This window comes from Melanotaenia boesemani, chromosome 13 (genome assembly GCF_017639745.1).
Source record: "Melanotaenia boesemani isolate fMelBoe1 chromosome 13, fMelBoe1.pri, whole genome shotgun sequence".
Classification (NCBI taxonomy): Eukaryota; Metazoa; Chordata; class Actinopteri; order Atheriniformes; family Melanotaeniidae; genus Melanotaenia; species Melanotaenia boesemani.
In genome coordinates, this window is record NC_055694.1 from 1,467,880 (window position 1) to 1,495,187 (window position 27,308).

The 27,308-nt window shown below is 42.3% G+C and overlaps 1 protein-coding gene across 1 annotated transcript in view; it reads left to right on the forward strand.

Annotated features, from left to right (window-relative positions):
• Positions 1–1,274: 1,274 nt before the first annotated feature.
• slc6a8 (solute carrier family 6 member 8) overlaps positions 1,275–27,308 on the forward strand; it is a 40,843-nt gene continuing 14,809 nt past the window's right edge. Inside the window, exons 1-7 of the mRNA XM_042003935.1 lie at positions 1,275–1,818; positions 19,671–19,802; positions 21,375–21,645; positions 21,727–21,859; positions 25,338–25,472; positions 25,579–25,682; positions 25,783–25,907. Of these exons, the coding sequence (XP_041859869.1) occupies positions 1,479–1,818; positions 19,671–19,802; positions 21,375–21,645; positions 21,727–21,859; positions 25,338–25,472; positions 25,579–25,682; positions 25,783–25,907 (1,240 nt within the window). The 5' untranslated portion in view covers positions 1,275–1,478. The remainder of the gene's footprint in view (positions 1,819–19,670; positions 19,803–21,374; positions 21,646–21,726; positions 21,860–25,337; positions 25,473–25,578; positions 25,683–25,782; positions 25,908–27,308) is intronic.

Below are 27,308 nucleotides of genomic sequence, written 5' to 3' on the forward strand. Positions count from 1 at the left end.
CACCGCATCTCCCCCCGCTGATGGAGCTCGAGCGATCCCTCCAGCGTCTGCTGCTCCTGCGCGCCGCGCGCCGCCGGGACTGAAGCGCTTTTCTGTCGGTGTTTCAGATCACGGAGGAATAACCGGGCTCGTGTCCTCTCCGTCTTCCAGCAGGCCGCCGTCTCCTCCGTGACTCTCAGGTCCACATGCGATTCTTCAGACTCACATTCAAGTGTTTCGTGGATTGTTTTTGAAGGTCGCTGCCGGACAGTCGGTGTTTCCTCCTTTTCTGTTTCTTTTATTTCACCTTTGCCCCTCATTCCAGAAAGAAACGTCCCGGATTATTTTAGGTTCTGAATTTGTTCCATTTTTTTTATTATTATTATTTTTTCCTTAAATTTGACTAAAAAAAAAAAAAGAATTTATAAAAATCTGGATCTGAGAGGAGGATCTGAACTGGACCGGTTCTGACCTCACTGCCTGTTCGAGGCTCAATAAAAGACTGAAAGCTGCACAGTTCAAAGAGACTGGTTCCTGACTGGTTCCTGTCTGGTTCATGACTGGTTCCTGACTGGTTCATGACTGGTTCCTGACTGGTTTCTGGCTGGTTTCTGACTGGTTCATGACTGGTTCCTGACTGGTTCCTGACTGGTTCATGACTGGTTTCTGGCTGGTTCCTGACTGGTTCCTGACTGGTTCATGACTGGTTCCTGACTGGTTCATGACTGGTTCCTGACTGGTTTCTGACTGGTTCCTGACTGGTTCCTGACTGGTTTCTGACTGGTTCCTGACTGGTTCCTGACTGGTTTCTGACTGGTTCCTGACTGGTTTCTGACTGTTTCCTGACTGGTTTCTGACTGTTTCCTGACTGGTTTCTGGCTGGTTTCTGACTGGTTTCTGACTGGTTCCTGACTGGTTTCTGACTGTTTCCTGACTGGTTCCTGACTGGTTTCTGACTGTTTCCTGACTGGTTTCTGACTGGTTCCTGACTGGTTTCTGACTGTTTCCTGACTGGTTTCTGACTGTTTCCTGACTGGTTCCTGACTGGTTTCTGACTGTTTCCTGACTGTTTCCTGACTGGTTTCTGACTGTTTCCTGACTGGTTTCTGGCTGGTTTCTGACTGGTTTCTGACTGGTTCCTGACTGGTTTCTGACTTTCCTGACTGGTTCCTGACTGGTTTCTGACTGTTTCCTGACTGGTTCCTGACTGGTTTCTGACTGTTTCCTGACTGGTTTCTGACTGGTTCCTGACTGGTTTCTGACTGTTTCCTGACTGGTTTCTGACTGGCAGCTTAGGGGAAAACGGAACAACTTGACTAAAATTTGCAGGTTATAACAAGAACCAGGAAACTTGGACTGACTGCTCCTACTGGTTCCTGACTGGTTTCTAACTGGTTAACTGGCTCCAACTGGACCTGAAATTGGAGCAACAGAAGTAAAAATCCAGAGAAGAGACTGAAAGTTGTAATTCTTCCTGACTGGTTCCTGTACTGGGAGTGATGGAGAAGCAGGCTCTACCCGCCTCCTCCTGCTCTCTGGTTCTCCTGGAGGAGACCAGGAAGAACCCCCTCCTCCTGTCTAAAGGAGGCGGCCCTTTCCCGCCAGCAGCCGCCAACGGCGGCCTCGTCCCACTGACGTCCGTGTCCGGTGGCGGCGTGGCAGGCGGTGGCGGTGCTGGACAGGACAAGATGGTGGGCGTGATCAACGGAGCGGGGCCAGGATACCAGGAGCGTGAGACGTGGACCCGGCAGATGGACTTCATCATGTCCTGCGTGGGCTTCGCCGTCGGGCTTGGGAACGTCTGGAGGTTTCCTTACCTGTGCTACAAGAACGGTGGAGGTGAGGCTCAACGCACACGATACACCTGGAGGCGGCGGGGCCAGAGAGTTAAGCCCGCCCCTTTCTGGTTTAGACGTAAAACAGCTCAGGTTCCCAGTCCAGGTTCCACATTCAGAACAATCTGGTCTCCAACTGGACCGGACGAGTTTTAGTACAAAGAAGAACACGATCCATATGTTCCCTGAACTCTCCTTTCAGGAAATGTTATGACCTGAACAATTTTTCACCTCAAATACATCTTTATTCCGATTTCCAGACTGGCAGAAAAATCCAGAATTTCACTTGATTTTTATTATATTTACTTTTATTAAAATATTTCAGTTATTTTATGTCATTTTTATTTTTACTAAAATCATCTTGGGGACCAGATTGGACCTTCTGGTGGGCCAGTTTTGGCCCCCGTACCGTATGTTTGACACCCCTGATCTAAATGATCCTGACAATCCGACCTGCTGCATCTACGGGTGTGTTGGTTGGGAGGGGCGTGGCCTCGTGGGGGCGGGGTTACAAAGACTGACGTGTCTCGTGTTGGAAGTGATTTGTGTTATTGATCAGAGTGACAGCAGCAGGTTCAGCTGATCGACTTCACTCACATTCTCTCTGTGTGAGTGTGAGTGTGAGTGTGTGTGTGTGTGTGTGTGTGTGTGTGTGTGTGAGAGAGAGAGAGTGCATGCAGAGGGGCTCTAGCACCACGTGCACGGCATGAAAAGGGTAGAAGATACTATTTCCTACAGCTGATGTGTTTTACTATATTTACATGCAGGCTGTGTGTGTGTGTGTGTGTGTGTGTGTGTGTGGAGTTCATCGAGTTTTAGGATCCTGACTCGTCTCAGAATGTGATCCTGCAGCAGTTTCAGCTGGTCGGATCAGGAAGGTTATAAATCACCGTGTTTAGTTTCTCTCTTTCCTTTGATGCAGTTCACAGTTCGAGCCACTAGATGTCGCCTCAGACCAACATTTACTGAGATATTTAAGATAATCCTTATTTAAAATGATTATATCTTCTTCTCTCTTCTTCGCTTGTGTTCCTTCTCTCTTTCTTTTCCTCTCTTCCTCGGTAATGTCACCAGGTCAGCGGGCGGACGTTACGTGATCGTTTTAAATAGAAAAACTATTTCAAATGAAATGAAAAGATAAAACTCAGAGAAAATCTCTTTAAACACTGAGTTAAATAAAAATGACATTTAATCATTTCAATCATTAAATAACGTAATTACAGTAAGAGGGAGGAGGAAGATGAGGAGGAGGAAGATGAGGAGGTTTATCACCTCAACAGCCAAGAGACAAACGAGATGCTGAAAGGTCCTGAAAAGGTCTTGTTCTCACGGATGGAAAGGTCCCGGTGTTCACAGAGAGGAAGAGGAGGAGGAAGAGGAGGAGGAAGACGACAGACTTAAATCACAAATGCAACCGAAAAGGTTCAGTTCTCACATCCCAGGAGGATTTCCTAAAGGTCGTCTGTTTCACACCCGATTCATCAAACGTTCCAGTTGTTTCCTCCGTCCTCCTCCCCTTCAGTCGGTGTAGAGGTCTGAGAGGTCTTGAGGTCTAGAGGTCTGAGAGGTCTGGAGGTCTGAGAGGTCTGGAGGTTTGGAGGTCTTAGAGGTCTGGAGGTCTGAGAGGTCTAGAGGTTTGGAGGTCTAGAGGTCTGGAGGTCTGGAGGTTTGGAGGCCTGAGAGGTCTAGAGGTCTGAGAGGTCTAGAGGTTTGGAGGTCTAGAGGTCTGGAGGTCTGGAGGTTTGGAGGCCTGAGAGGTCTAGAGGTCTGAGAGGTCTAGAGGTTTGGAGGTCTAGAGGTCTGGAGGTCTGGAGGTTTGGAGGCCTGAGAGGTCTGTGAGGTCTGGAGGTCTGAGAGGTCTGGAGGTCTAGAGGTCTGGAGGTCTGAGAGGTCTAGAGGTCTAGAGGTCTGAGAGGTCTGAGAGGTCTGGAGGTCTGGAGATGATGGTTTCTACCAGAATATTTCCCTCAGAGAACGGAGTTTGAGTAAAGATGGTGGATCATCGCTGTGGTTTAGATGGTCCTGCTTTCATGTTTATTTGGTGAAATCAGATGAAAATAATCAAGTTTTTCCATCTTCTCACATCTGAAAAGCAGCAGAAAGAAAATCTATTATTTCAGTTTTTATCTTTCTTTCATTTATCTCTTAAACTTTTCCATCATGTAACCTCTGATAATAAAACATACAAGTCATCATGACACGCTGCGTTATTAAATTCAGTTCCCCTCTTAAATTATCCCTCTTTCTGAAAACAGATTTTTTATTTATTAAGATTTTTATTGTTAAGGTGTTTTATTATGTTATTGGATGGATGGATGGAGAGATGGATGGATGGATGGATGGATGGAGAGATGGATGGATGGATGGATGGATGGATGGATGGATGGAGAGATGGAGAGATGGATGGATGGATGGATGGATGGAGAGATGGATGGATGGATGAAGAGATGGAGAGATGGATGGATGGATGGATGGATGGATGGATGGAGAGATGGAGAGATGGATGGATGGATGGATGGATGGATGGAGAGATGGAGAGATGGATGGATGGATGGATGGATGGATGGATGGATGGAGAGATGGATGGAGAGATGGATGGATGGATGGATGGATGGATGGATGGATGGATGGATGGAGAGATGGATGGAGAGATGGAGAGATGGATGGATGGATGGATGGATGGATGGATGGATGGAGAGATGGAGAGATGGATGGATGGATGGATGGATAGAGAGATGGAGAGATGGATGGATGGATGGATGGAGAGATGGAGAGATGGATGGATGGATGGATGGATGGATGGATGGATGGAGAGATGGAGAGATGGATGGATGGATGGAGAGATGGAGAGATGGATGGATGGATGGATGGATGGATGGATGGAGAGATGGAGAGATGGATGGATGGATGGATGGATGGATGGATGGATGGAGAGATGGATGGATGGATGGATGGATGGATGGAGAGATGGAGAGATGGATGGATGGATGGATTGAGAGATGGAGAGATGGAGAGATGGATGGATGGATGGATGGAGAGATGGAGAGATGGATGGATGGATATGGAATTATGGGACAGAATTTTCTTTTTCCTTCCTATTGGAGGCAGGAAAAATTGAAGCTTCTTTCCTTGGAATTTAGAATCATTTCATTCAGCGTTCAAGTTTCCAGAGAAAAAGGGAATATTTGATCCAACCTTTTGTCTTATTTCCTTAAACACCTCTTCCTTCCTTCCTTCCTTCCTTCCTTCTGCCTTGTTTCTGTACGTTCTGTCCTGTAGTAAATGCGAGTCTGTGATTTACTATCCTGCAGAGTTCCAGGTTTATATCTGCTGCTGTCCTTCCAAGGACGTCACGTAACTGATAATAAATTTTATAATCACTTCTGTCCTTCAGATGTGTCTTTGTGACCTCTCCTCTGCTTTCTACTCGTCTCTTCCTGTTTTAACTTCAAAAACTTTCAATTATTTTAGTGTGAGGAATGAAAGAAATCCAGGCACTTTATCAGGTTTTTCTTTTTTAAGGTCAATTAAATATTCCAGATGTGTCTGATGAAGCTTCCGTTGATCCTTGAGGGCTGTCACGTGTCTAAGAAAATGTTCCAGGTTTTCCTTGAGGAGGTTCCAGGCATCACTGGGAAGGAGACCTGGAAGCACTTTCGGGAGGTTTGGAAAACCTTGAGAGGTTTTCAGTGGAACGTTCCTGTTAATGTCAGGAACATTTTCAGGAATGCCAGGACTTCTTCCAGGAACCTTGAAATATCTTCCAGCACCACTGTCCTCAAGGACCCTCAGAGTTTCTTGGATTTATTGGTTATTGGTTGAATTCTCAGATTAAAGTTTTATTACCATGACAACAAGGAGACAGGAAATAAGGAGAGAAGGAATGCCGACAGAGGAAGTGAAAAGAGGACATTAGGAGAGAAGAAACAAGGAGAGAGGAAACAAGGAGATGATACAAATAAAGGAGAAAGGAGGAGATGAAAGAAAGAAACAGTGAAAGGAAACGAGGAAAGGAAAGTAGGAAGCGAAGGAGGAGGTAAGATGAGGCGCAGCGAGGTCTGTGGTGGACAGGATTAAAAGATTACCGGCCACTCTGGTTAATCTCTGCTCCACATGGTGAGAGGGATGATGATGTCACACTTGGCAGCCAATCAACACACAGAGTCATAAAACTGAACACGTTGCTGCCTGTTGACACCGACTCTGTCTGAAGCTTCGTTACCATGGAGACGAGCATCTGAGCCACCCAACGAGAGTCCAGCTCACTCCAGATCACCTCAGATCAGACTCGATCAGATTGATCTGCTCGATCAGCGCAGCAGCAGAAACAGATGAAAGATTTTCCAGGAGGAAGAAAGTTTTCCTGTTTTCTTCTTCGGATCGACGGTGTTTGTGATGAAGAGTTGTTCCCTGACTTAAATTCAGTGATCAATAATCTGCATTGATCAGTCAGGTTGTCCTTTTTCTGTCTGACAAACAAACATAAAAAACCCAAAAGACACAGACTGATGAGGATGATGATGGTAAGAGATAAAATAAAACTTTATTGGAGTGCAGTTGCACAAAAACAAAAACAGTTTAAAAATATCAATCAGAAAATCAGCAAGGACATAAAATCCGTAAAACATATTAAAATGCGAGCTAAACATGACTCAGCACCGCGGCCATCGAATTTCAGCGTCAGAAACCTTCAGCACTTCGAGACACACACAAACCGGCAGGATGCCACCGGCTGAGCAGGGAGAGGGCGAACAGGATGTCATCAACATACGCACACGCATGGTGACGACGATGATGCAGGAGGGGGCTGAGCGGAAGTTCGTTGACCCCGGTGCTGAGTCATGTTTAGCTCAGCCATGTGGGCCACAGGAAGCATCAGCATTGGCATAAATGTCATGTGACTTCAGTGTGTTATGTGTGTGTTGTATGGTTGTTACTGTAGTAACGAATGCAGCTCCTCATGCACGTCCTGCAACTTTGTTCAACTTTAATCAACTTTTTTTTTGTATGAAATTTGGCCTAAAAAGCTGAAGGTTTTGTCTGCATGGTCTGGAAGGAGGAAGGAGTCAGCTGGTGAACTTTAACCAGTCTCAGGCGAAGGTTTCCATCACACCTAGCTGCTCTGATGAGAACATTCGTATTGGTCCGTTAATGATTGATCTGTTCCAGCTGCACCTGACCCGCGTGTGGACTTTAATTAAAGCTGGTTGGATCCAGCATGATGGACGGCGTCCTGGCTGATCCTGAGTCAGCTGGCAGGAGATCAAAGGTAGGTGAGCTAATTACAGATCAGAGCACAAACCGGAGTGAACTTCATCCCCGTTGCTGGAAGTTCCCCATGACTCCATGGCAACCTTTAACAGAAGCCACAGGGCCTCTGCAGAGCCTTCACGGGCCGCCAGTGAACCAGCTGAGCTTTAAGGCCATATATATATAAAACTCTCTCCTCACCCACCCTCCATCTCTCCTGGGTATTCTGGATGGATGTTCATCTCCAGCCTGGGTCCTCCACCAGAGCCCTGGGAGCTTGAGGGTCCTCCAGTATCTTAGCTGTTCCTAGGACTGCTCTCTTCTAGATGGAGGTGTCTGATGGTTCTCCAGGTATCTGGTGGAGCCTCTTCTCCAGGGTGGGTGACACGGCCCCCAGAGCTCCGATGACCACTGGTACTACTGTTGCCTTCACTTTTGTACTAAAACATCATTTATAGGTTATTATGCTGTTATTTTATTATTTCACTGGTTCGGTCCAGCTGGAGACCAGAACCTGGACTAGGATGAGTTTAACATCAATTTAAACCTGCCTCTTTAACTCATGACGACAGGATTGGGTTTATTGGTTAGTAGTTGTTGGTCTTTGGTTCGTTCTGTCTCTGTCTAATCAATTAAACATGAATAATCAGGATTTAATGAGACGTGTGGACAGAAACAAAAAACTGGAGTTCTATTTGGTCGCTCCGTTTCATTCATCCTCCACTGGTCAGTTTACGTATAATTGATTATAACTAGTCCTCAGAAGAGTCTAACTAGTTGCCACCTCGTGTGAGTGAATGATAGTTCTCGGCTGTAAATGTTTCCAGATAAATAAAACTCTTGAAACAACAACCACCGTCTGAGCTGCAGTTCTATGTAGAAATGTGTATTAGATTGTGGTCCAGTAGCAGGAGGGAGGACAGGTTCAGGTTTAGATGAAGCCCAGTGTAAACGACTGGAAATGACGGTTTGTAGCAGAAGCGGCTCCTGACCTGGAGGCAGGTGGAGCTCCGCCCTGCGCCTGGTGTGGGCCAACATGTCTGACACGTGGTCGGCTGGCGCTGAAGCAGGAACGCAGTCGCGGCTAATCTGCAGCGCTACAGTTAGCGAGCTAAGCCGGCTAATCCGGGTAAGTCAGTGGGCTAAGTACCAGCAGGCTGATGACAGAGCAGCTTCATCATCATCATCACATGCTGTTTGTGTAAGGTGGAGCTTCCTGTTCCTCGGCCAACCAGGATACACCGATCTGCAATATCCACCTGAACATTCACATCACGGGTTAGGGCTGAGAAATTACCACGTACACGTATAAAATATCTGCTGTTAGACTGTAATCACCCTCCACATTAACCCTTAAAACTCCAAACCAGTTCTTACTGTTTAATCTAAACCAGTTCACTATAAACCAGTCTGCAGCAGCTTTTAATCCCAGTATAAACCAGTCTGCAGCAGCTTTTAATCCCAGTATACACCAGTCTGCAGCAGCTTTTAATCCCAGTATGAACCAGTCTGCAGCAGCTTTTAATCCCAGTATAAACCAGTCTGCAGCAGCTTTTAATCCCAGTATAAACCAGTGTGTAACAGCTTTTAATCCCAGTATAAACCAGTCTGTAACAGCTTTTAATCCCAGTATAAACCAGTCTGTAGCAGCTTTTAATCCCAGTATAAACCAGTCTGTAACAGCTTTTAATCCCAGTATAAACCAGTCTGTAGCAGCTTTTAATCCCAGTGTAAATCCCAGTATAAACCAGTCTGTAGCAAGCTTTTAATCCCAGTATAAACCAGTGTGTAACAGCTTTTAATCCCAGTATAAACCAGTCTGTAACAGCTTTTAATCCCATTATAAACCAGTCTGTAGCAGCTTTTAATCCCAGTATAAACCAGTCTGTAGCAGCTTTTAATCCCAGTATAAACCAGTCTGTAGCAGCTTTTAATCCCAGTATAAACCAGTCTGTAGCAGCTTTTAATCCCAGTATAAACCAGTCTGTAACAGCTTTTAATCCCAGTATAAACCAGTCTGTAGCATCTTTTAATCCCAGTATAAACCAGTCTGTAACAGCTTTTAATCCCAGTATAAACCAGTCTGTAACAACTTTTAATCCCAGTATAAACCAGTGTGTAGCAGCTTTTAATCCCAGTATAAACCAGTCTGTAGCAGCTTTTAATCCCAGTATAAACCAGTCTGTAACAGCTTTTAATCCCAGTATAAACCAGTCTGTAGCAGCTTTTAATCCCAGTATAAACCAGTCTGTAGCAGCTTTTAATCCCAGTATAAACCAGTGTGTAACAGCTTTTAATCCCAGTATAAACCAGTCTGTAGCAGCTTTTAATCCCAGTATAAACCAGTCTGTAACAGGTTTTAATCCCAGTATAAACCAGTCTGTAGCAGCTTTTAATCCCAGTATAAACCAGTCTGTAGCAGCTTTTAATCCCAGTATAAACCAGTCTGTAACAGCTTTTAATCCCAGTACAAACCAGTGTGTAGCAGCTTTTAATCCCAGTATAAACCAGTCTGTAACAGCTTTTAATCCCAGTATAAACCAGTCTGCAGCAGCTTTTAATCCCAGTATAAACCAGTCTGTAGCAGCTTTTAATCCCAGTGTAAATCACAGTATAAACCAGTCTGTAGCAGCTTTTAATCCCAGTATAAACCAGTGTGTAACAGCTTTTAATCCCAGTATAAACCACTCTGTAACAGCTTTTAATCCCAGTATAAACCAGTCTGTAGCAGCTTTTAATCCCAGTATAAACCAGTCTGTAACAGCTTTTAATCCCAGTATAAACCAGTCTGTAGCAGCTTTAATCCCAGTATAAACCAGTCTGTAACAGTTTTTAATCCCAGTATAAACCAGTGTGTAACAGCTTTTAATCCCAGTATAAACCACTCTGTAACAGCTTTTAATCCCAGTATAAACCAGTCTGTAGCAGCTTTTAATCCCAGTATAAACCAGTCTGTAACAGCTTTTAATCCCAGTATAAACCAGTCTGTAGCAGCTTTAATCCCAGTATAAACCAGTCTGTAACAGTTTTTAATCCCAGTATAAACCAGTCTGTAGCAGCTTTTAATCCCAGTATAAACCAGTCTGTAACAGCTTTTAATCCCAGTATAAACCAGTCTGTAGCAGCTTTTAATCCCAGTGTAAATCCCAGTATAAACCAGTCTGTAGCAAGCTTTTAATCCCAGTATAAACAAGTCTGTAACAGCTTTTAATCCCATTATAAACCAGTCTGTAGCAGCTTTTAATCCCAGTATAAACCAGTCTGTAGCAGCTTTTAATCCCAGTATAAACCAGTCTGTAGCAGCTTTTAATCCCAGTATAAACCAGTCTGTAACAGCTTTTAATCCCAGTATAAACCAGTCTGTAGCAGCTTTTAATCCCAGTATAAACCAGTCTGTAACAGCTTTTAATCCCAGTATAAACCAGTCTGTAGCAGCTTTTAATCCCAGTGTAAATCCCAGTATAAACCAGTCTGTAGCAAGCTTTTAATCCCAGTATAAACAAGTCTGTAACAGCTTTTAATCCCATTATAAACCAGTCTGTAGCAGCTTTTAATCCCAGTATAAACCAGTCTGTAGCAGCTTTTAATCCCAGTATAAACCAGTCTGTAGCAGCTTTTAATCCCAGTATAAACCAGTCTGTAACAGCTTTTAATCCCAGTATAAACCAGTCTGTAGCATCTTTTAATCCCAGTATAAACCAGTCTGTAACAGCTTTTAATCCCAGTATAAACCAGTCTGTAACAACTTTTAATCCCAGTATAAACCAGTGTGTAGCAGCTTTTAATCCCAGTATAAACCAGTCTGTAACAGCTTTTAATCCCAGTATAAACCAGTCTGTAACAGGTTTTAATCCCAGTATAAACCAGTCTGTAGCAGCTTTTAATCCCAGTATAAACCAGTCTGTAGCAGCTTTTAATCCCAGTATAAACCAGTGTGTAGCAGCTTTTAATCCCAGTATAAACCAGTCTGTAGCAGCATTTAATCCCAGTATAAACCAGTCTGTAGCAGCTTTTAATCCCAGTATAAACCAGTGTGTAGCAGCTTTTAATCCCAGTATAAACCAGTCTGTAGCAGCATTTAATCCCAGTATAAACCAGTGTGTAACAGCTTTTAATCCCAGTATAAACCAGTCTGTAGCAGCTTTTAATCCCAGTATAAACCAGTCTGTAGCAGCTTTTAATCCCAGTATAAACCAGTCTGTAGCAGCTTTTAATCCCAGTAAAAACCAGTGTGTAGCAGCTTTTAATCCCAGTATAAACCAGTGTGTAGCAGCTTTTAATCCCAGTATAAACCAGTGTGTAGCAGCTTTTAATCCCAGTATAAACCAGTCTGTAGCAGCATTTAATCCCAGTATAAACCAGTGTGTAACAGCTTTTAATCCCAGTATAAACCAGTCTGTAGCAGCTTTTAATCCCAGTATAAACCAGTCTGTAGCAGCTTTTAATCCCAGTATAAACCAGTCTGTAGCAAGCTTTTAATCCCAGTATAAACCAGTGTGTAACAGCTTTTAATCCCAGTATAAACCAGTCTGTAACAGCTTTTAATCCCATTATAAACCAGTGTGTAGCAGCTTTTAATCCCAGTATAAACCAGTCTGTAGCAGCTTTTAATCCCAGTATAAACCAGTCTGTAGCAGCTTTTAATCCCAGTATAAACCAGTCTGTAGCAGCTTTAAATCCCAGTATAAACCAATCTGTAGCAGCTTTTAATCCCAGTATAAACCAGTCTGTAGCAGCTTTTAATCCCAGTATAAACCAGTCTGTAACAGCTTTTAATCCCAGTATAAACCAGTCTGTAGCATCTTTTAATCCCAGTATAAACCAGTCTGTAACAGCTTTTAATCCCAGTATAAACCAGTCTGTAACAGCTTTTAATCCCAGTATAAACCAGTCTGTAGCAGCTTTTAATCCCAGTATAAACCAGTCTGTAGCAGCTTTTAATCCCAGTATAAACCAGTCTGTAACAGCTTTTAATCCCAGTATAAACCAGTCTGTAGCATCTTTTAATCCCAGTATAAACCAGTCTGTAACAGCTTTTAATCCCAGTATAAACCAGTCTGTAACAACTTTTAATCCCAGTATAAACCAGTCTGTAGCAGCTTTTAATCCCAGTATAAACCAGTCTGTAGCAGCTTTTAATCCCAGTATAAACCAGTCTGTAACAGCTTTTAATCCCAGTATAAACCAGTCTGTAGCAGCTTTTAATCCCAGTATAAACCAGTCTGTAGCAGCTTTTAATCCCAGTATAAACCAGTCTGTAACAGCTTTTAATCCCAGTATAAACCAGTGTGTAGCAGCTTTTAATCCCAGTATAAACCAGTCTGTAGCAGTTTTTAATCCCAGTATAAACCAGTCTGTAGCAGCTTTTAATCCCAGTATAAACCAGTGTGTAACAGCTTTTAATCCCAGTATAAACCAGTGTGTAGCAGCTTTTAATCCCAGTATAAACCAGTGTGTAGCAGCTTTTAATCCCAGTATAAACCAGTCTGTAGCAGCTTTTAATCCCAGTATAAACCAGTCTGTAACAGCTTTTAATCCCAGTATAAACCAGTGTGTAGCAGCTTTTAATCCCAGTATAAACCAGTCTGTAGCAGCTTTTAATCCCAGTATAAACCAGTCTGTAGCAGCTTTTAATCCCAGTATAAACCAGTCTGTAGCAGGTTTTTTTTTTTTTTTTTTCATGGTTCTCATTTCTGCCATGTCTGTTTTTATTTAACATATTTTATTTGCAGATAAATGTACATGTATCTCAATTATTCCACAACAGTTTTTTTTTTTTTTTTTTTACATCCAGAACAAGCCCCACCCCTGTGCTGCCGTATCAATCAAAGACATCCAGAACATAGATGCGTACATCAAATGAAAGTTGGCACATTTTGAGAGAAAAAAAAAAAAAAAAAAAAAAAAAAAAAGACAACCCCGAAAGCCAATATGCCAATATAGTGCGTACAAACAGATTCAACCATACAGTATATACACTTAATTTAAACAGAAGAAATAAATAAGTAAATAAATAAAATGAAATAAAATAGTAATAATAATAATAAGTAAAAAAAAAAATGAAATAAAAGAAATAAGTACCTGTGTACCAAAGTCGTGCAGGTGGATGATCATGGAGATTTGGGTCATCAGCTTATAATTATCGGTGCCTTCATTTTCTTATCTTAGTTCAGCGGGAGGACATCATGTCTGTTAATGTAGGACAGTAAGGGGTTCCATGTTTCATAGAATTTTTGAGTCGACCCTCTAATACAAAATTTTATCTTCTCCAACTTAAGATATAGCATAAGGTCTTTCATCCAAGATGTTGTTTTGGGTGGTTGTACAGATTTCCACTCCAAGAGGATCCTTCTACGAGCAAGGAGGGTTGAAAAGGCAAGAACATTTTTAAGTCTAGTTGTCAACGGTGCACCCTCCCCTGGGACACCAAAAATTGCCATTTCAGCACTAGGTTCAATGTCTTTATTAAAAGCTTTAGATAACGTTTGAAATATGTAGCAGCTTTTAATCCCAGTATAAACCAGTGTGTAGCAGTTTTTAATCCCAGTATAAACCAGTCTGTAGCAGCTTTTAATCCCAGTATAAACCAGTCTGTAGCAGCATTTAATCCCAGTATAAACCAGTGTGTAACAGCTTTTAATCCCAGTATAAACCAGTCTGTAGCAGCTTTTAATCCCAGTGTAAATCCCAGTATAAACCAGTCTGTAGCAGCTTTTAATCCCAGTATAAACCAGTCTGTAGCAGCTTTTAATCCCAGTATAAACCAGTGTGTAGCAGCTTTTAATCCCAGTATAAACCAGTCTGTAGCAGCTTTTAATCCCAGTATAAACCAGTCTGTAGCAGCTTTTAATCCCAGTATAAACCAGTCTGTAGCAGCTTTTAATCCCAGTGTAAATCCCAGTATAAACCAGTCTGTAGCAGCTTTTAATCCCAGTATAAACCAGTCTGTAGCAGCTTTTAATCCCAGTATAAACCAGTCTGTAGCAGCTTTTAATCCCAGTATAAACCAGTGTGTAGCAGCTTTTAATCCCAGTATAAACCAGTCTGTAGCAGCTTTTAATCCCAGTATAAACCAGTGTGTAGCAGCTTTTAATCCCAGTATAAACCAGTCTGTAACAGCTTTTAATCCCAGTATAAACCAGTGTGTAGCAGCTTTTAATCCCAGTATAAACCAGTCTGTAGCAGCATTTAATCCCAGTATAAACCAGTGTGTAACAGCTTTTAATCCCAGTATAAACCAGTCTGTAGCAGCTTTTAATCCCAGTATAAACCAGTGTGTAGCAGCTTTTAATCCCAGTATAAACCAGTCTGTAGCAGCTTTTAATCCCAGTATAAACCAGTGTGTAGCAGCTTTTAATCCCAGTATAAACCAGTGTGTAGCAGCTTTTAATCCCAGTATAAACCAGTCTGTAGCAGCATTTAATCCCAGTATAAACCAGTCTGTAGCAGCTTTTAATCCCAGTATAAACCAGTCTGTAGCAGTTTTTAATCCCAGTGTAAATCCCAGTATAAACCAGTCTGTAGCAAGCTTTTAATCCCAGTATAAACCAGTGTGTAACAGCTTTTAATCCCAGTATAAACCAGTCTGTAACAGCTTTTAATCCCAGTATAAACCAGTCTGTAGCAGCTTTTAATCCCAGTATAAACCAGTCTGTAGCAGCTTTTAATCCCAGTATAAACCAGTGTGTAGCAGCTTTTAATCCCAGTATAAACCAGTGTGTAGCAGCTTTTAATCCCAGTATAAACCAGTGTGTAGCAGCTTTTAATCCCAGTATAAACCAGTCTGTAGCAAGCTTTTAATCCCAGTATAAACCAGTGTGTAACAGCTTTTAATCCCAGTATAAACCAGTCTGTAACAGCTTTTAATCCCAGTATAAACCAGTGTGTAGCAGTTTTTAATCCCAGTATAAACCAGTCTGTAGCAGCTTTTAATCCCAGTATAAACCAGTCTGTAGCAGCATTTAATCCCAGTATAAACCAGTGTGTAACAGCTTTTAATCCCAGTATAAACCAGTCTGTAGCAGCTTTTAATCCCAGTGTAAATCCCAGTATAAACCAGTCTGTAGCAGCTTTTAATCCCAGTATAAACCAGTCTGCAGCAGCTTTTAATCCCAGTATAAACCAGTCTGTAGCAGCTTTTAATCCCAGTATAAACCAGTGTGTAGCAGCTTTTAATCCCAGTATAAACCAGTCTGTAGCAGCTTTTAATCCCAGTATAAACCAGTCTGTAGCAGCTTTTAATCCCAGTATAAACCAGTCTGTAGCAGCTTTTAATCCCAGTGTAAATCCCAGTATAAACCAGTCTGTAGCAGCTTTTAATCCCAGTATAAACCAGTCTGTAACAGCTTTTAATCCCAGTATAAACCAGTCTGTAGCAGCTTTTAATCCCAGTATAAACCAGTCTGTAGCAGCTTTTAATCCCAGTATAAACCAGTGTGTAGCAGCTTTTAATCCCAGTATAAACCAGTCTGTAGCAGCATTTAATCCCAGTATAAACCAGTGTGTAACAGCTTTTAATCCCAGTATAAACCAGCCTGTAGCAGCTTTTAATCCCAGTATAAACCAGTCTGTAGCAGTTTTTAATCCCAGTGTAAACCAGTGTGTAACAGCTTTTAATCCCAGTATAAACCAGTCTGTAACAGCTTTTAATCCCAGTATAAACCAGTCTGTAGCAGCTTTTAATCCCAGTATAAACCAGTCTGTAGCAGCTTTTAATCCCAGTATAAACCAGTGTGTAGCAGCTTTTAATCCCAGTATAAACCAGTCTGTAGCAGCTTTTAATCCCAGTATAAACCAGTGTGTAGCAGCTTTTAATCCCAGTATAAACCAGTCTGTAGCAGCTTTTAATCCCAGTATAAACCAGTGTGTAGCAGCTTTTAATCCCAGTATAAACCAGTCTGTAGCAGCTTTTAATCCCAGTATAAACCAGTCTGTAGCAGCTTTTAATCCCAGTATAAACCAGTGTGTAGCAGCTTTTAATCCCAGTATAAACCAGCCTGTAGCAGCTTTTAATCCCAGTATAAACCAGTGTGTAGCAGCTTTTAATCCCAGTATAAACCAGTCTGTAGCAGCTTTTAATCCCAGTATAAACCAGTCTGTAGCAGCTTTTAATCCCAGTATAAACCAGTCTGTAACAGCTTTTAATCCCAGTATAAACCAGTCTGTAGCAGCTTGTAATCCCAGTATAAACCAGTCTGTAACAGCTTTTAATCCCAGTATAAACCAGTCTGTAGCAGCTTTTAATCCCAGTATAAACCAGTCTGTAGCAGCTTTTAATCCCAGTATAAACCAGTGTGTAGCAGCTGTCAGACTGGGAGGTAAAATGATGTAAAATGAATGTATGAATAGATGTAGCAGCATAAAGGTCGACCAGAAGAAGAAAGCAGAATTTATTACTAACAGAACTTTGTAGAAATAACACACAGACCAACAGTGACCAAACCTTTTCTCATCTCATCGTTCTCTCAAGTCTTGGCTTTCAGGAGAAAAAATATTGTTATTGAAACAAACACACAACAGAAACTATTTCCATGTTTCCACTTTTTCCTCATTTCCAGTTATTCCTGCTACTATTTACCTGCTATCCTCACTAAACCAACTCCAGCTCAGCTGCTTTGTGGCGCCACCGTGCATCAGAAACGTCTTCTTGGCTTTATTCCAGCCATAGAGGAGCATTATTTTTCTTATTTTCACACACACATAGAACTTTCTGCTCACTGGTTGATCTTTGGCTGCTCCTGATTGGACGTTACCGTCAATCTAAGCTCTCTGATTGGTGGAAAGTCTGACAGGAAGTGGCTTCATCATCATGTCCAGGTCTAAATAGAGGTCTCTTAGCAACATAGTAGTGATGGTCATGTTTTTATGGTGAAATGTGATAAATAATGCTGTTATCATGGATCATTGTGGATTTACCAGATAGAGTCTCTGAATAAAACTACATTTAGTGGCTGGATTGTAAACCTCCTGGAAGGGACAGAAATGCTGGAAAACTTATGTAGATCATCTAACTTCCCTATAAATGGACCAAAGTACGCACGTAGCCGACGCAGGGTACAGACGAAACTGTCCGTCTGTCTCCTGCGTCCAGCATACCACAGTTTTACAGCTTACCACAGACACCAGTCAGCATTCAAAGTGCCATGTGTCGGACATGATCCGTGCAGAGTAGCCATGAGGTCGTCAGAAGACACGAGGAATGTTTCTGAATCTGCCTGTGATGAGTTCGCAGAGCTCTGTAATCCCATCACACTGGGTTTTTGACGAGCTAACAGCATTACACCACTTATCTCAGAGTCTGTGTGTGAGAAGGATTTTTGTTGAGCTGCTGCCATGAACGCCCCTCCCCCACTTCCCATGACTCACCAGCAGTTGGCCTGTGCTAAGCTACGCCAGGCTAACGCTAACCAGTGCTTACGTCACAGGTGATGCCAGCTGAGTTCACCTGAGCTGTTTCTGATGTAACCTCATTGAGCTCTCATACCTGGCCTTGTTTATTTGTTTCTGTGAATGTGGACTCTGTAAAGACAGTCCAGGACAGTGAGGACTTCATGTCCCGTCCTTGTCTTGGGGTAACTCTGCAGACTCACCCACTTACTGGAGGAGTTGAGCTGCCTCAATATATCGCTTTTATTCATGTGACATCACATCCTGCTCATTAGTTATGCGTAGCAGGAAGTGGTGGTCAGCCAGCTCCTTGTAGACCAGAGTGGTGGTCTCTGGGAAATCTGCGGTTCTCCAGCCGTGCTACGCATACTACTGATGGTGATGAAGAATTTCCCCTATCAGCCAATTCCCAGATCATGCAGTGTGATCTGAGAGTTATGGACAAATATTTTATATGATCTGAGTCAAACCATCACATTTTTTTTTTATTTATTTTTTTTATGGTCCGTTAATGTCAAAGAACCGCTGGTTAAGGTTTGCTAACTAGCTGTTCCACTTTAACGTGATCCTCAAGCAACCAGATACAAAATAAATGTGGTTGTTTACACGAGTTCTGATCCGAACCGGTTCACCTGGAGGACTCGGATCTGACCCGGTTCACCTGGAGAGCTTGGATCTGAACCGGTTCACCCGGAGAGCTCGGCTCTGAACCGGCTCACCTGGAGGACTCGGATCTGAACTTCTCCCAGTTTGTCTGATGTTGATGGAGCATAAACCAGAGATGATGTCATAATTTAGTTTAATAATGAAGTTTAATAATACAAGAATATTTATCTGGGTGTAAAACCGAGGTAAATAACCGCTGTGTTTGTCCTTTTTACTAAACAGAATGTGGTGTTTGTGGGTTTTATTGTAATAGAACTATTTACAATGTAGATTGAATTATTTTTGTGTATTTTTGGGCCCAATTTCTTAGTAAAGTAGGCCTCATGTGAGGCTGGTCGATGCAGGAAGGACTAAATCTGGAAGATGGTGAACTGCTCCTTTAATGTCTCCGTGGGTGACGGCTGCCGTCTCCTTGTGTAAGAGCTCAGTGTCATTACAGCCAGCGTTATGTAACACCCTCCCACCCCCACCCTCACCGCTCAGCCTCAATGTCATTCCGCTTTGATTCCATTCATACCAGGTCCTGTTGGCACCCCAATCCACCCCCCCCCCCCCCAGACATGAAACTGGACCTGGATCTGGTCTAGGATCTGGACCAGGAAATGAACCTGGACCTGGAGCTGGTCTAGGACCTGGATCTGGAACTGGACACGGACCTGGACCTGGTATAGGATCTGCTCTTCAACTTAAGAACTATTAAACGTGAACTTGAAGATACCTGTTACTTCGTCGCTATGCCATCGTTACGCCGTCACTCGCCGTCGCTACGCTGTCACTCGCTGTTGCTACGCCGTCACTCGCTGTTGCTACACCATCACTTAAGTCGCTACGCCATCACTCGCCGTTGTTACGCCGTCATTCAAGTCACTACTCCGTCACTCGCTGTTGTTACGCCGTCATGCGCCGTCGCTACGCCATCACTCGCCGTTGTTACGCCGTCATTCAAGTCACTACTCCGTCACTCGCCGTTGTTACGCCGTCATTCAAGTCACTACTCCGTCACTCGCCGTTGTTACGCCACCACTACACCGTCGCTGGTTGTTCTGGTAAATGAAAACCAAAAACTATAAATTAAAAAAAGTAAAAACTTCCTGTTGCGAAATGTCTTTTTCAAATTTTTCCTTTTTTAATTTATTTGTGGTCAATAATTTATTATTTGTGTATTTATTTTATATTATATTTATATTTTGTTATTAATTTCATATTTAATTGAAATCTTTTTTCTTGTTTTTTTTGCAGTATTTATTTTGTTTTTCTATGACTGTAAATCATCGTTAAGGGTTAAAGCCGCATTTTTGGACCATTTGGCATAGTGTGTGTTTTATGAATCAGTCTTATTAATGTCGTGAAGTGAGTCATTTTTACTGTTTTTATATGTGATGGATTGTATGTGATAGAATGTATGTAAAAGGGTTGAAATGTTTGTAAAAAACATTCTCAGCCGATGTTCTACAACAATCAGGTTGAGCTTCAGATGATCTTCGCTACCAGAGCGGCTGTTTTCAGATGTCAGATTGTCCCTGAACGTGACATCTCCATGTTTGTCTCTGGCAGGTGTCTTCCTGATCCCGTACCTGCTGATTGTGTTTGTCGGAGGAATTCCCATCTTCTTCCTGGAGATCGCGCTGGGCCAGTTCATGAAGGCCGGCAGCATCAATGTGTGGAACATCGCGCCGCTCTTTAAAGGTGCAGAACGCCAACTTACAGCCCACGTTCCCTGCAGGAAGTTTACTGTCTGATAGATCCCAGGTGGAGGTTTTCCTTGATGGTTCTAATGAAATTTTTAGCCTGGTACAAATTATTAAATGAGGAAAGGATGTAAAATATTAAATAAACCATTTAAAGCTTTTTATCTTTTATTTCTGTGGATATTTACATGTAGGCTATTAGATAAATAAATATGTTAGATGAAAACAATGAAGAAGTGCTTTCAAACTTTTATTTACTTTACATATTTCTGCTTGAATTTTATTATTTTTTCCCTACATGTTTTATTTTATTTTATTTTATTTTATTTTATTTTATTTTATTTTATTTTATTTTATTTTATAGGACAGAACTACAAAAATAATGAGCTGACAACAAGTTAGAAAAGATGACTTGATGCTTAACCAGTAAAACTTTTCCAGGTGTAACTGCACCTGTGGAGGGTGGCCATGTTACTACCTGAAGTGCGTGTGTGTGTGTGTGTGTGTGTGTGTGAGTGATCACAGAACTGTATCTTTATTTCTTATTTAAACATAAACAGACTTTTGACTGGAGATTCCAGGAAATTCCTTGCATCAGACTTAATTCAGCAACAAGGTCACATCCCTGCCTGAGCGTTGCCATGGCAACCATCATAAATCCATCCAGTAAGCAGTTTAGGTGCGTTTGAGTCAGTCTGCGGATGCACACTGAGCTCTGTGTGGATGTTTATCTGGAGGTAATAATCTGTGATGTGCTACGTGCCGCCATGCACTCGCAGGCAGACGTGACAAAAGCATCTCAGCTTATCAGGACTTGAGTGTTTATGGCTTCGTCCAGAAGTCAGTTTGCTACACAAGCCTTGGTCTGACCCAGCTGCACTCTCACCATCTGACACAGATTTGGGAGTCCAGCAGAAACCTGTAGAAAGCCGGTCTAAACATCAGATTTTCAAACCTTTACACTTTCCTCCAAAATCAGGCTTTATTTCTGGGTCAGAACCAGTACCAATCAGCACTTGGTTTCCATGGCAACTCCCCACCCAATAGTTCTGCTCCAAACAGCTGGGATCGGTTCTGGTTTCCAACTGGTTCTGAGATTAATGATGGAATACGTCGTAGAGTTCTAAGTTTTAGGTTGCTGACTTTTTTTTAGTAGTTAATGTGTTTATAATTTATTTATCTAGATATTTATTTATTTTTATGTATTTATTAATTCATTTATTTATATACTTATTTATGTATCATTCATGTATTTATTTATTATTTACTGAACCAGAGCGGGGGTCGTGGGTTTCTACGTCAGGTTGTGTAATAATCCGACTCGCTCCAGACGAGCTCCGGAGTTTTTTCTGCTCGTTTATCCTCAACTTCCTCCAGAAGGATTTCCAGGTAAAGGGGATCAGTCCAACTCCAGACGGGATTGTAATGAGCCGGAGCTGAAACTGCTCTGTCAGGATAAACGAATGATCCAGAGATGGTTGTTGCTTCAATGTCCGGGATGATTTGGGTTTAATGTGGTTCTGAAAGCTCTACATGACCCCTCTAAATCCCGGTTCTCCTTCCTCTGCAGGTCTGGGTTACGCCTCCATGGTCATTGTCTTCTTCTGCAACACCTACTACATCATGGTCCTGGCCTGGGGGTTCTACTACCTGATCAAGTCCTTCAGCTCCACGCTGCCGTGGTCCTCCTGCGACAACGAGTGGAACACGGTCAGCTGCATCGAGATCTTCCACCACCAGGACTGCAAGAACGCCAGCTTCGCCAACGCCACCGTAGGCAGCGGCAACATGACCTGCGCCGATCTGGCCGACGCCCGCTCGCCCATCATCGAGTTCTGGGAGTAAGTCTGGCTCCAGCCGCCTCGGCTCGCTCCGGGTCCTGCTCGGTTCTGATGCTGCTTTTGTTCTTTTTCTGTGGACAGAAACAAAGTGCTGAACATCTCATCTGGTCTGGATGAAGCCGGACGCATAAACTGGGAACTGATGTTGTGTCTGATGGCGGTCTGGGTTCTGGTTTACTTCTGCGTCTGGAAGGGAGTCAAATCCACCGGGAAGGTACAGTCAGAACTCCTCATACTTTCCATCACTGCCACTGGTCCATCATGTCCGTGGCCAACTCCATCCCCTCCAACAGTCCAAACAAACATGATGTACATGTTTCATTTAATTCAGCTCTATTTATACAGAACCAGTTCACAACAAAGTCATCTCATCTTCACAGACACAGTCCAGTCACTATGGTCCAGTTTAGTCCAGTTAAAACTGTTTATATTGTCCAAATTAGTCCAATTTATAACAAATGTCTTTATATAATTTATTCATCGGACTACTTTCCTAGTTAAACCAAGCTGAAACCAACGGATTGGATCAAATCTGTTCTTCTGACCTAGCTGGTTCCGCTTCCTGAAGTCCCACAAAGAGGGCCCTAATAACTGAAGGTTCTGCCTCCCATTCTACTTTCAGAACCTCTAGGAATGACCAGTACACCTGCAGTCTAAGCGTGAAGTCACAGAATAAAACTTTGGGTGTGAATATGAGGAAACAATAGAAATCTGTAAACAAATGCAAAACAGAGAAATTATTAATTATTGATAGATGTTTAATTATAGAATTATTTAAAGAGAATGAGGATTTTTCTTATGTGTGTGAAGTAGTGATTTTTGCTGCAGATGGAGGTCATGTGACTCATCTGAACGGTTTATGTCCTCAGACAGCAGCAAAGTGGAACATGTGGGACTGTTCCTTTAAAACTACAACCTTCAAATGACTGCATGTTTCATCATGATGATGAGACTCATACACACTGAGGTCACATGGTAGGCTAAGCGTTGCTATGACTACCCTGTGGGTGGTGGAGGGAGGCAGTGGGACCCGTGAGGTGGCAGATTGTGATTGGCTGTCTGATTGGAGGGCAGCTTGACTGCAGTGGGACGTGACACCCCCCTCCACCGCCGTACTGCAGGATACCTCTTCACTTGGTCAAGACATGAAACCAGATGCAAGATCATCAATTTATTTTAAAAATGAAGTAAAATAGAAAAATAATCCAATGATCCTTTTATTATAATAAAATATTATTAATATATTATTTTTTATTAATATAGTTATATTATAATTTTAATTAATTTTTTTTTATAAAGTAATTTAATTTACGTTATTATTCTGAGTTTTCACACACATTCTTAAACTCACTCGCCTCACACACACTCAGCTGCATCACTTCAGATGAGCTGATTCTTCAGAGTGATGATGATATTGGAATCATAAACTTCCAGAATTCCTGCTTCGGCATTAACTTTTCGAACACATTTCTCTGTGATTTTGCTTCAGTTCATGTCCAATCCAAAATAAAGTGGCAGTTACCGTGGCAACCACAGTGGAGACTGTGACGTGAGGAACAAAAACTCCAAAATCCAAATAAAAAAGAAGAGATAACATTAACATGCCAACTAAGTTTCTTTGTTTCTGCTTTTTATTATTTTTTTTTTTTATGTGCAAGTAACACAAAAGAGTGAACTGGAAAGAAACAAAAACAGGACAAAAACAAAAAAACAAAAACAAAATACAACAAACAATAATATATAAACCCAACATATCCGAAATGGTTGAAGCATCAGCTTATTTACACCTACCCCAATCTTCCCAAACACACGTTTACATAAAGGTATTTACATCAATTAGAAAATAAATATTTTATATATATATATAGCAGTTCCTGCTTCCTGGGACTGAAATATTGGAATTTTCATGTGGTTCACCATTTTAGGATATTTAGTTTTTATTTAGAAGAGGCTGATTTTCATTCTGTTTGTTTGGGGTTAAAAAGGGTTAAAAAATATGGTGACTTCAGATTGGACTCAGACTCGTGAACAATCGTTTATTTTTAGTCTTCCTGATCTGTTTGATTTTTAATGTTGGTGGAAGTAGACAGATTACCGGTTTATTACTGTGGACATTAAGCTGCAGTTAACTGATGATTTCTGGTCAAACTTCTACTAAAATACAGGAAACAGCAGAGTTTCAGAGTCTGATCTTCATCACTGGTTTTGCTCAGATACTAGATTACAGTGTCATTCTGAGCGCAGCCGTGCGGCGTTCTCACGGCTGTCAGTACCAACAGAAACATGTTGTGCTGTTGGTCATCAGCAGGAGGCTGAAAACTGAGCCGAGCGAGAGAGCCTGAGACACACAGATGAGCAGAGAGAGAGAGTCAGTCCATTTCCGGAGTGTAACACAGGTCTTCTTGTTAGTGAAGCAGAACTGGTGGGTCTTACTTCGCAGGTTGATGTGCTCGGTCCTCACCTTGCTACTGAAACAGGAATATGTGTGTGTGTGTGTTAAAGTGACCGTGTAGGATTGAAGTTAAAGTCAACCATCTGACTGAAAACTGAACTCCATCTGAGACCTGCAGCTCCCGGTGGTGCTGAAACCTTTTGTTCCTGCACATATGTGTTTGTGCGCATGCATGTGTTCATGCACATTCATTCTCAGCAGGTCTCAGATCAGCTTCCTATCTGGTTTCCTCTGCTGTGTTTTCATTACCTGATTCTCACAGATCGTCCTCGCAGAGTTTTCAGCTTCACAAACAAACAGCAGGAACTCTGATAAAACTCATCATCATCATCATCATCATCATCATCTTGATTTATTAACTCAGATTCACTAAAACCGTCTGAACCTGTGAGGCACACAATGAGTTCAGCTGTAGACAGATTTAAAGTAGATTCTCTGTCTGTAAAGAAGTGAATGTTGGTTTAAAACTCGATTCGTAACGCGGCGCCCCTGGTGGAAACGAGGGGAAAGACGGCTGAAGAGATCCTCAAACAAAAGTCGCTGTGTGAAAAGTAGAAGTTAGATTGAAATAATTGATGATAATTGATTCTGATTAATCGCATGTGGATTAGAGATTTTATTTTCAGATTAAGGAAATCGAAAATATATTTAGACCCCAGCTGGAGTTTAGGTGATGGACAGAGATTTGGGGAAAATCTTCATGTTTAGATTTGGAAACTTAGAGGAAAATTAGTTGCCATAAAACTAATTTAACCCCTTCTTTGTTGTAAATTTGCGACAAATAAACTTTTGTTCTTTTTTTTTTATAATTATTTTTTTCTAATTAATTAATTAATTTATCTTTATTTACTCTTATTTAGGTATTCTTTTACTAATAGATTGTTTGAATTTATTGAATATTCTATTGTATTATTATTATTTACTGCATTTATTTTGTTTTTATGTAATTGTAAATAAATTAAGATGTTAAGGGTTAAAACTGTGCATTTTCAAAGATCAACACATTCCCAAATAAATAAATAAACAAACGTCCCGCCCAAACCACGAAACTTAAATGGTGAAACGATAAAAAAAAGAAAAAACAGAATCAGTCCAACTTCCTGTGATGTGAAGGTCAAAAGTAGCTGAGGAAAAAAAATTCTCAGATCATCTGAGCTGTAGGTGGAGATCGGAGTGGAAACGCTTTCAGGACCAGGACCCTGCAGGATTCTAGTTGAGAAATAAACTCTGTTTGTTTCAGATCGTCTACTTCACGGCCACATTCCCGTACGTGGTCCTCATCATCCTGCTGGTCCGAGGAGTCACTCTGCCTGGCGCGTATGATGGCATCATGTACTACATCAAACCAGACTGGTCCAAACTGGAGGAGGCTCAGGTCAGTTCAGCTTCATGGGTGTTTTCACCTGACTGTTACTGGGTTTAGATTCAGGTGTGAACACACCACACCTCTCACCTCTCACCTGTGACCTCTGACCCTGCAGGTGTGGATAGATGCTGGCACACAGATCTTCTTCTCCTACGCCATTGGCCTCGGAGCACTGACCGCTTTGGGGAGCTACAACCGCTTCAACAACGACTGCTACAAGTACCGTTACCATGACAGCTAGATTAACCAAAACTACAAGCAGTTGTGTCCTTCAGGGAGCTCTGCATCAGATCTGTGCTCAGGTTCTGCTCTCTTGCAGGGACGCCTTCGTCTTGGCTCTCATCAACAGTGGGACCAGTTTCTTTGCGGGTTTTGTGGTCTTTTCCATTCTGGGCTTCATGGCGGCTGAGCAGGGAGTCGACATTTCGCAGGTCGCCGAGTCAGGTAACAACTCAGGCAGCAAATCTCCCTTCTCCTCCTCAGATGTGAGGCCCAGCTTTTCCTATAGAGCCTGAGCAGTGGTCATCTTCTTCTTCAGGTGTTTGTTAGATGGATATACCTGTATGGGCATGTTACCTGTCCTGCCTGTCTACCTGTCCTACCTGTCTACCAGTCCTACCTGTCCTGCCTGTCTACCTGTCCTGCCTGTCTACCTATTCCTACCTGTCTACCTGTCCTACCTGTAGGAATGTAAAACATAAAGATGTGAGACTCAGCTGCAGCTTCATCTACATCTAAAATAATTTAAAATCTCTTATCCACTACTACTAAACCTGTAATCCCACTACCACCTGTAACAGTTCAATAAGAAAATAAAATGTATATATGTATATATATATATATATATATATACATATATATATATATATATGTTTCCTTTGCTGCTTATCCATGATCACAATGTCCACTTGGTTGGCCTCCACCATTTCGTTGGTCTGTATCTGGAAGTCTCAGAAGGTCTTACCCCTCTAATTCTCCACCACCTTGGGAGGTGTTTCCATTGGGACCGAGGGGTCTCCAGTCCATATTCTGCACAGATGTTTCAGTACACTATGCCGGCTACCTGGTTATGGTGTTCCATGGATTCTTTGCCTGCCAGTATCTGGTCCCCTGCTGTGAGGTGCTGGATTGTTTCAGGGGCCTCTTTGCACAGCCTGCACCTTGGGTCCTGCCTGGTGTGGTAGACCTGGACCTCCATTGTCCTGGTACTCAAGGCTTGCTCCTGTACTGCCATGGTTAGCGATATCCTTCAGTCCAGCCCTCTCTGGCCATTGGTAGCTTCAGCTATTGGTTGGTGGTACATCCTATGCAGGGGCTTGTCCTCCCATGGTGGTTCTTCCATCATGGACAGAACCATCATGTCCCCTCTGCCACAGTGATGGTTACAGGACTTTGTTCAGGGAGGGAGTTGTGGGCCACTCTTAGTTCTTTTAACCACTGTGCTTCACTGTTATGTGATGCCTCCTTCTCCCATATGTTTGTGTTTGTGTGTGGTATTATCTGCCACTGGGAGGACACTTTCGCTGGGTTAGTGGAGAACAGCCGGTTTATTTTCCTGGCCTCTTTTTCGCTTGTGTATCTCCTCAGTCGTGCAGCCAATGCTTGGAGTCTTTGTTTGGCAGTTTCCAGAGCATCAGATATGGTGACCTTATTGTACCTCTTGGGTACCCCTGTTGTGGTTGTACCCTTCTGGAGGTCTGACAGTTGACTAACTTCCCTCTGTGTTGCCTTGATTTTGACTTCCAACCTCCTCCTCCATGGTGCCTCTTTCTTGCTCTTCATATTGATGTTATGTTGGCTGAAAACAGCTCCTAAGCTTTTCAGAGTAGAGCCTCTTGGCTGCTC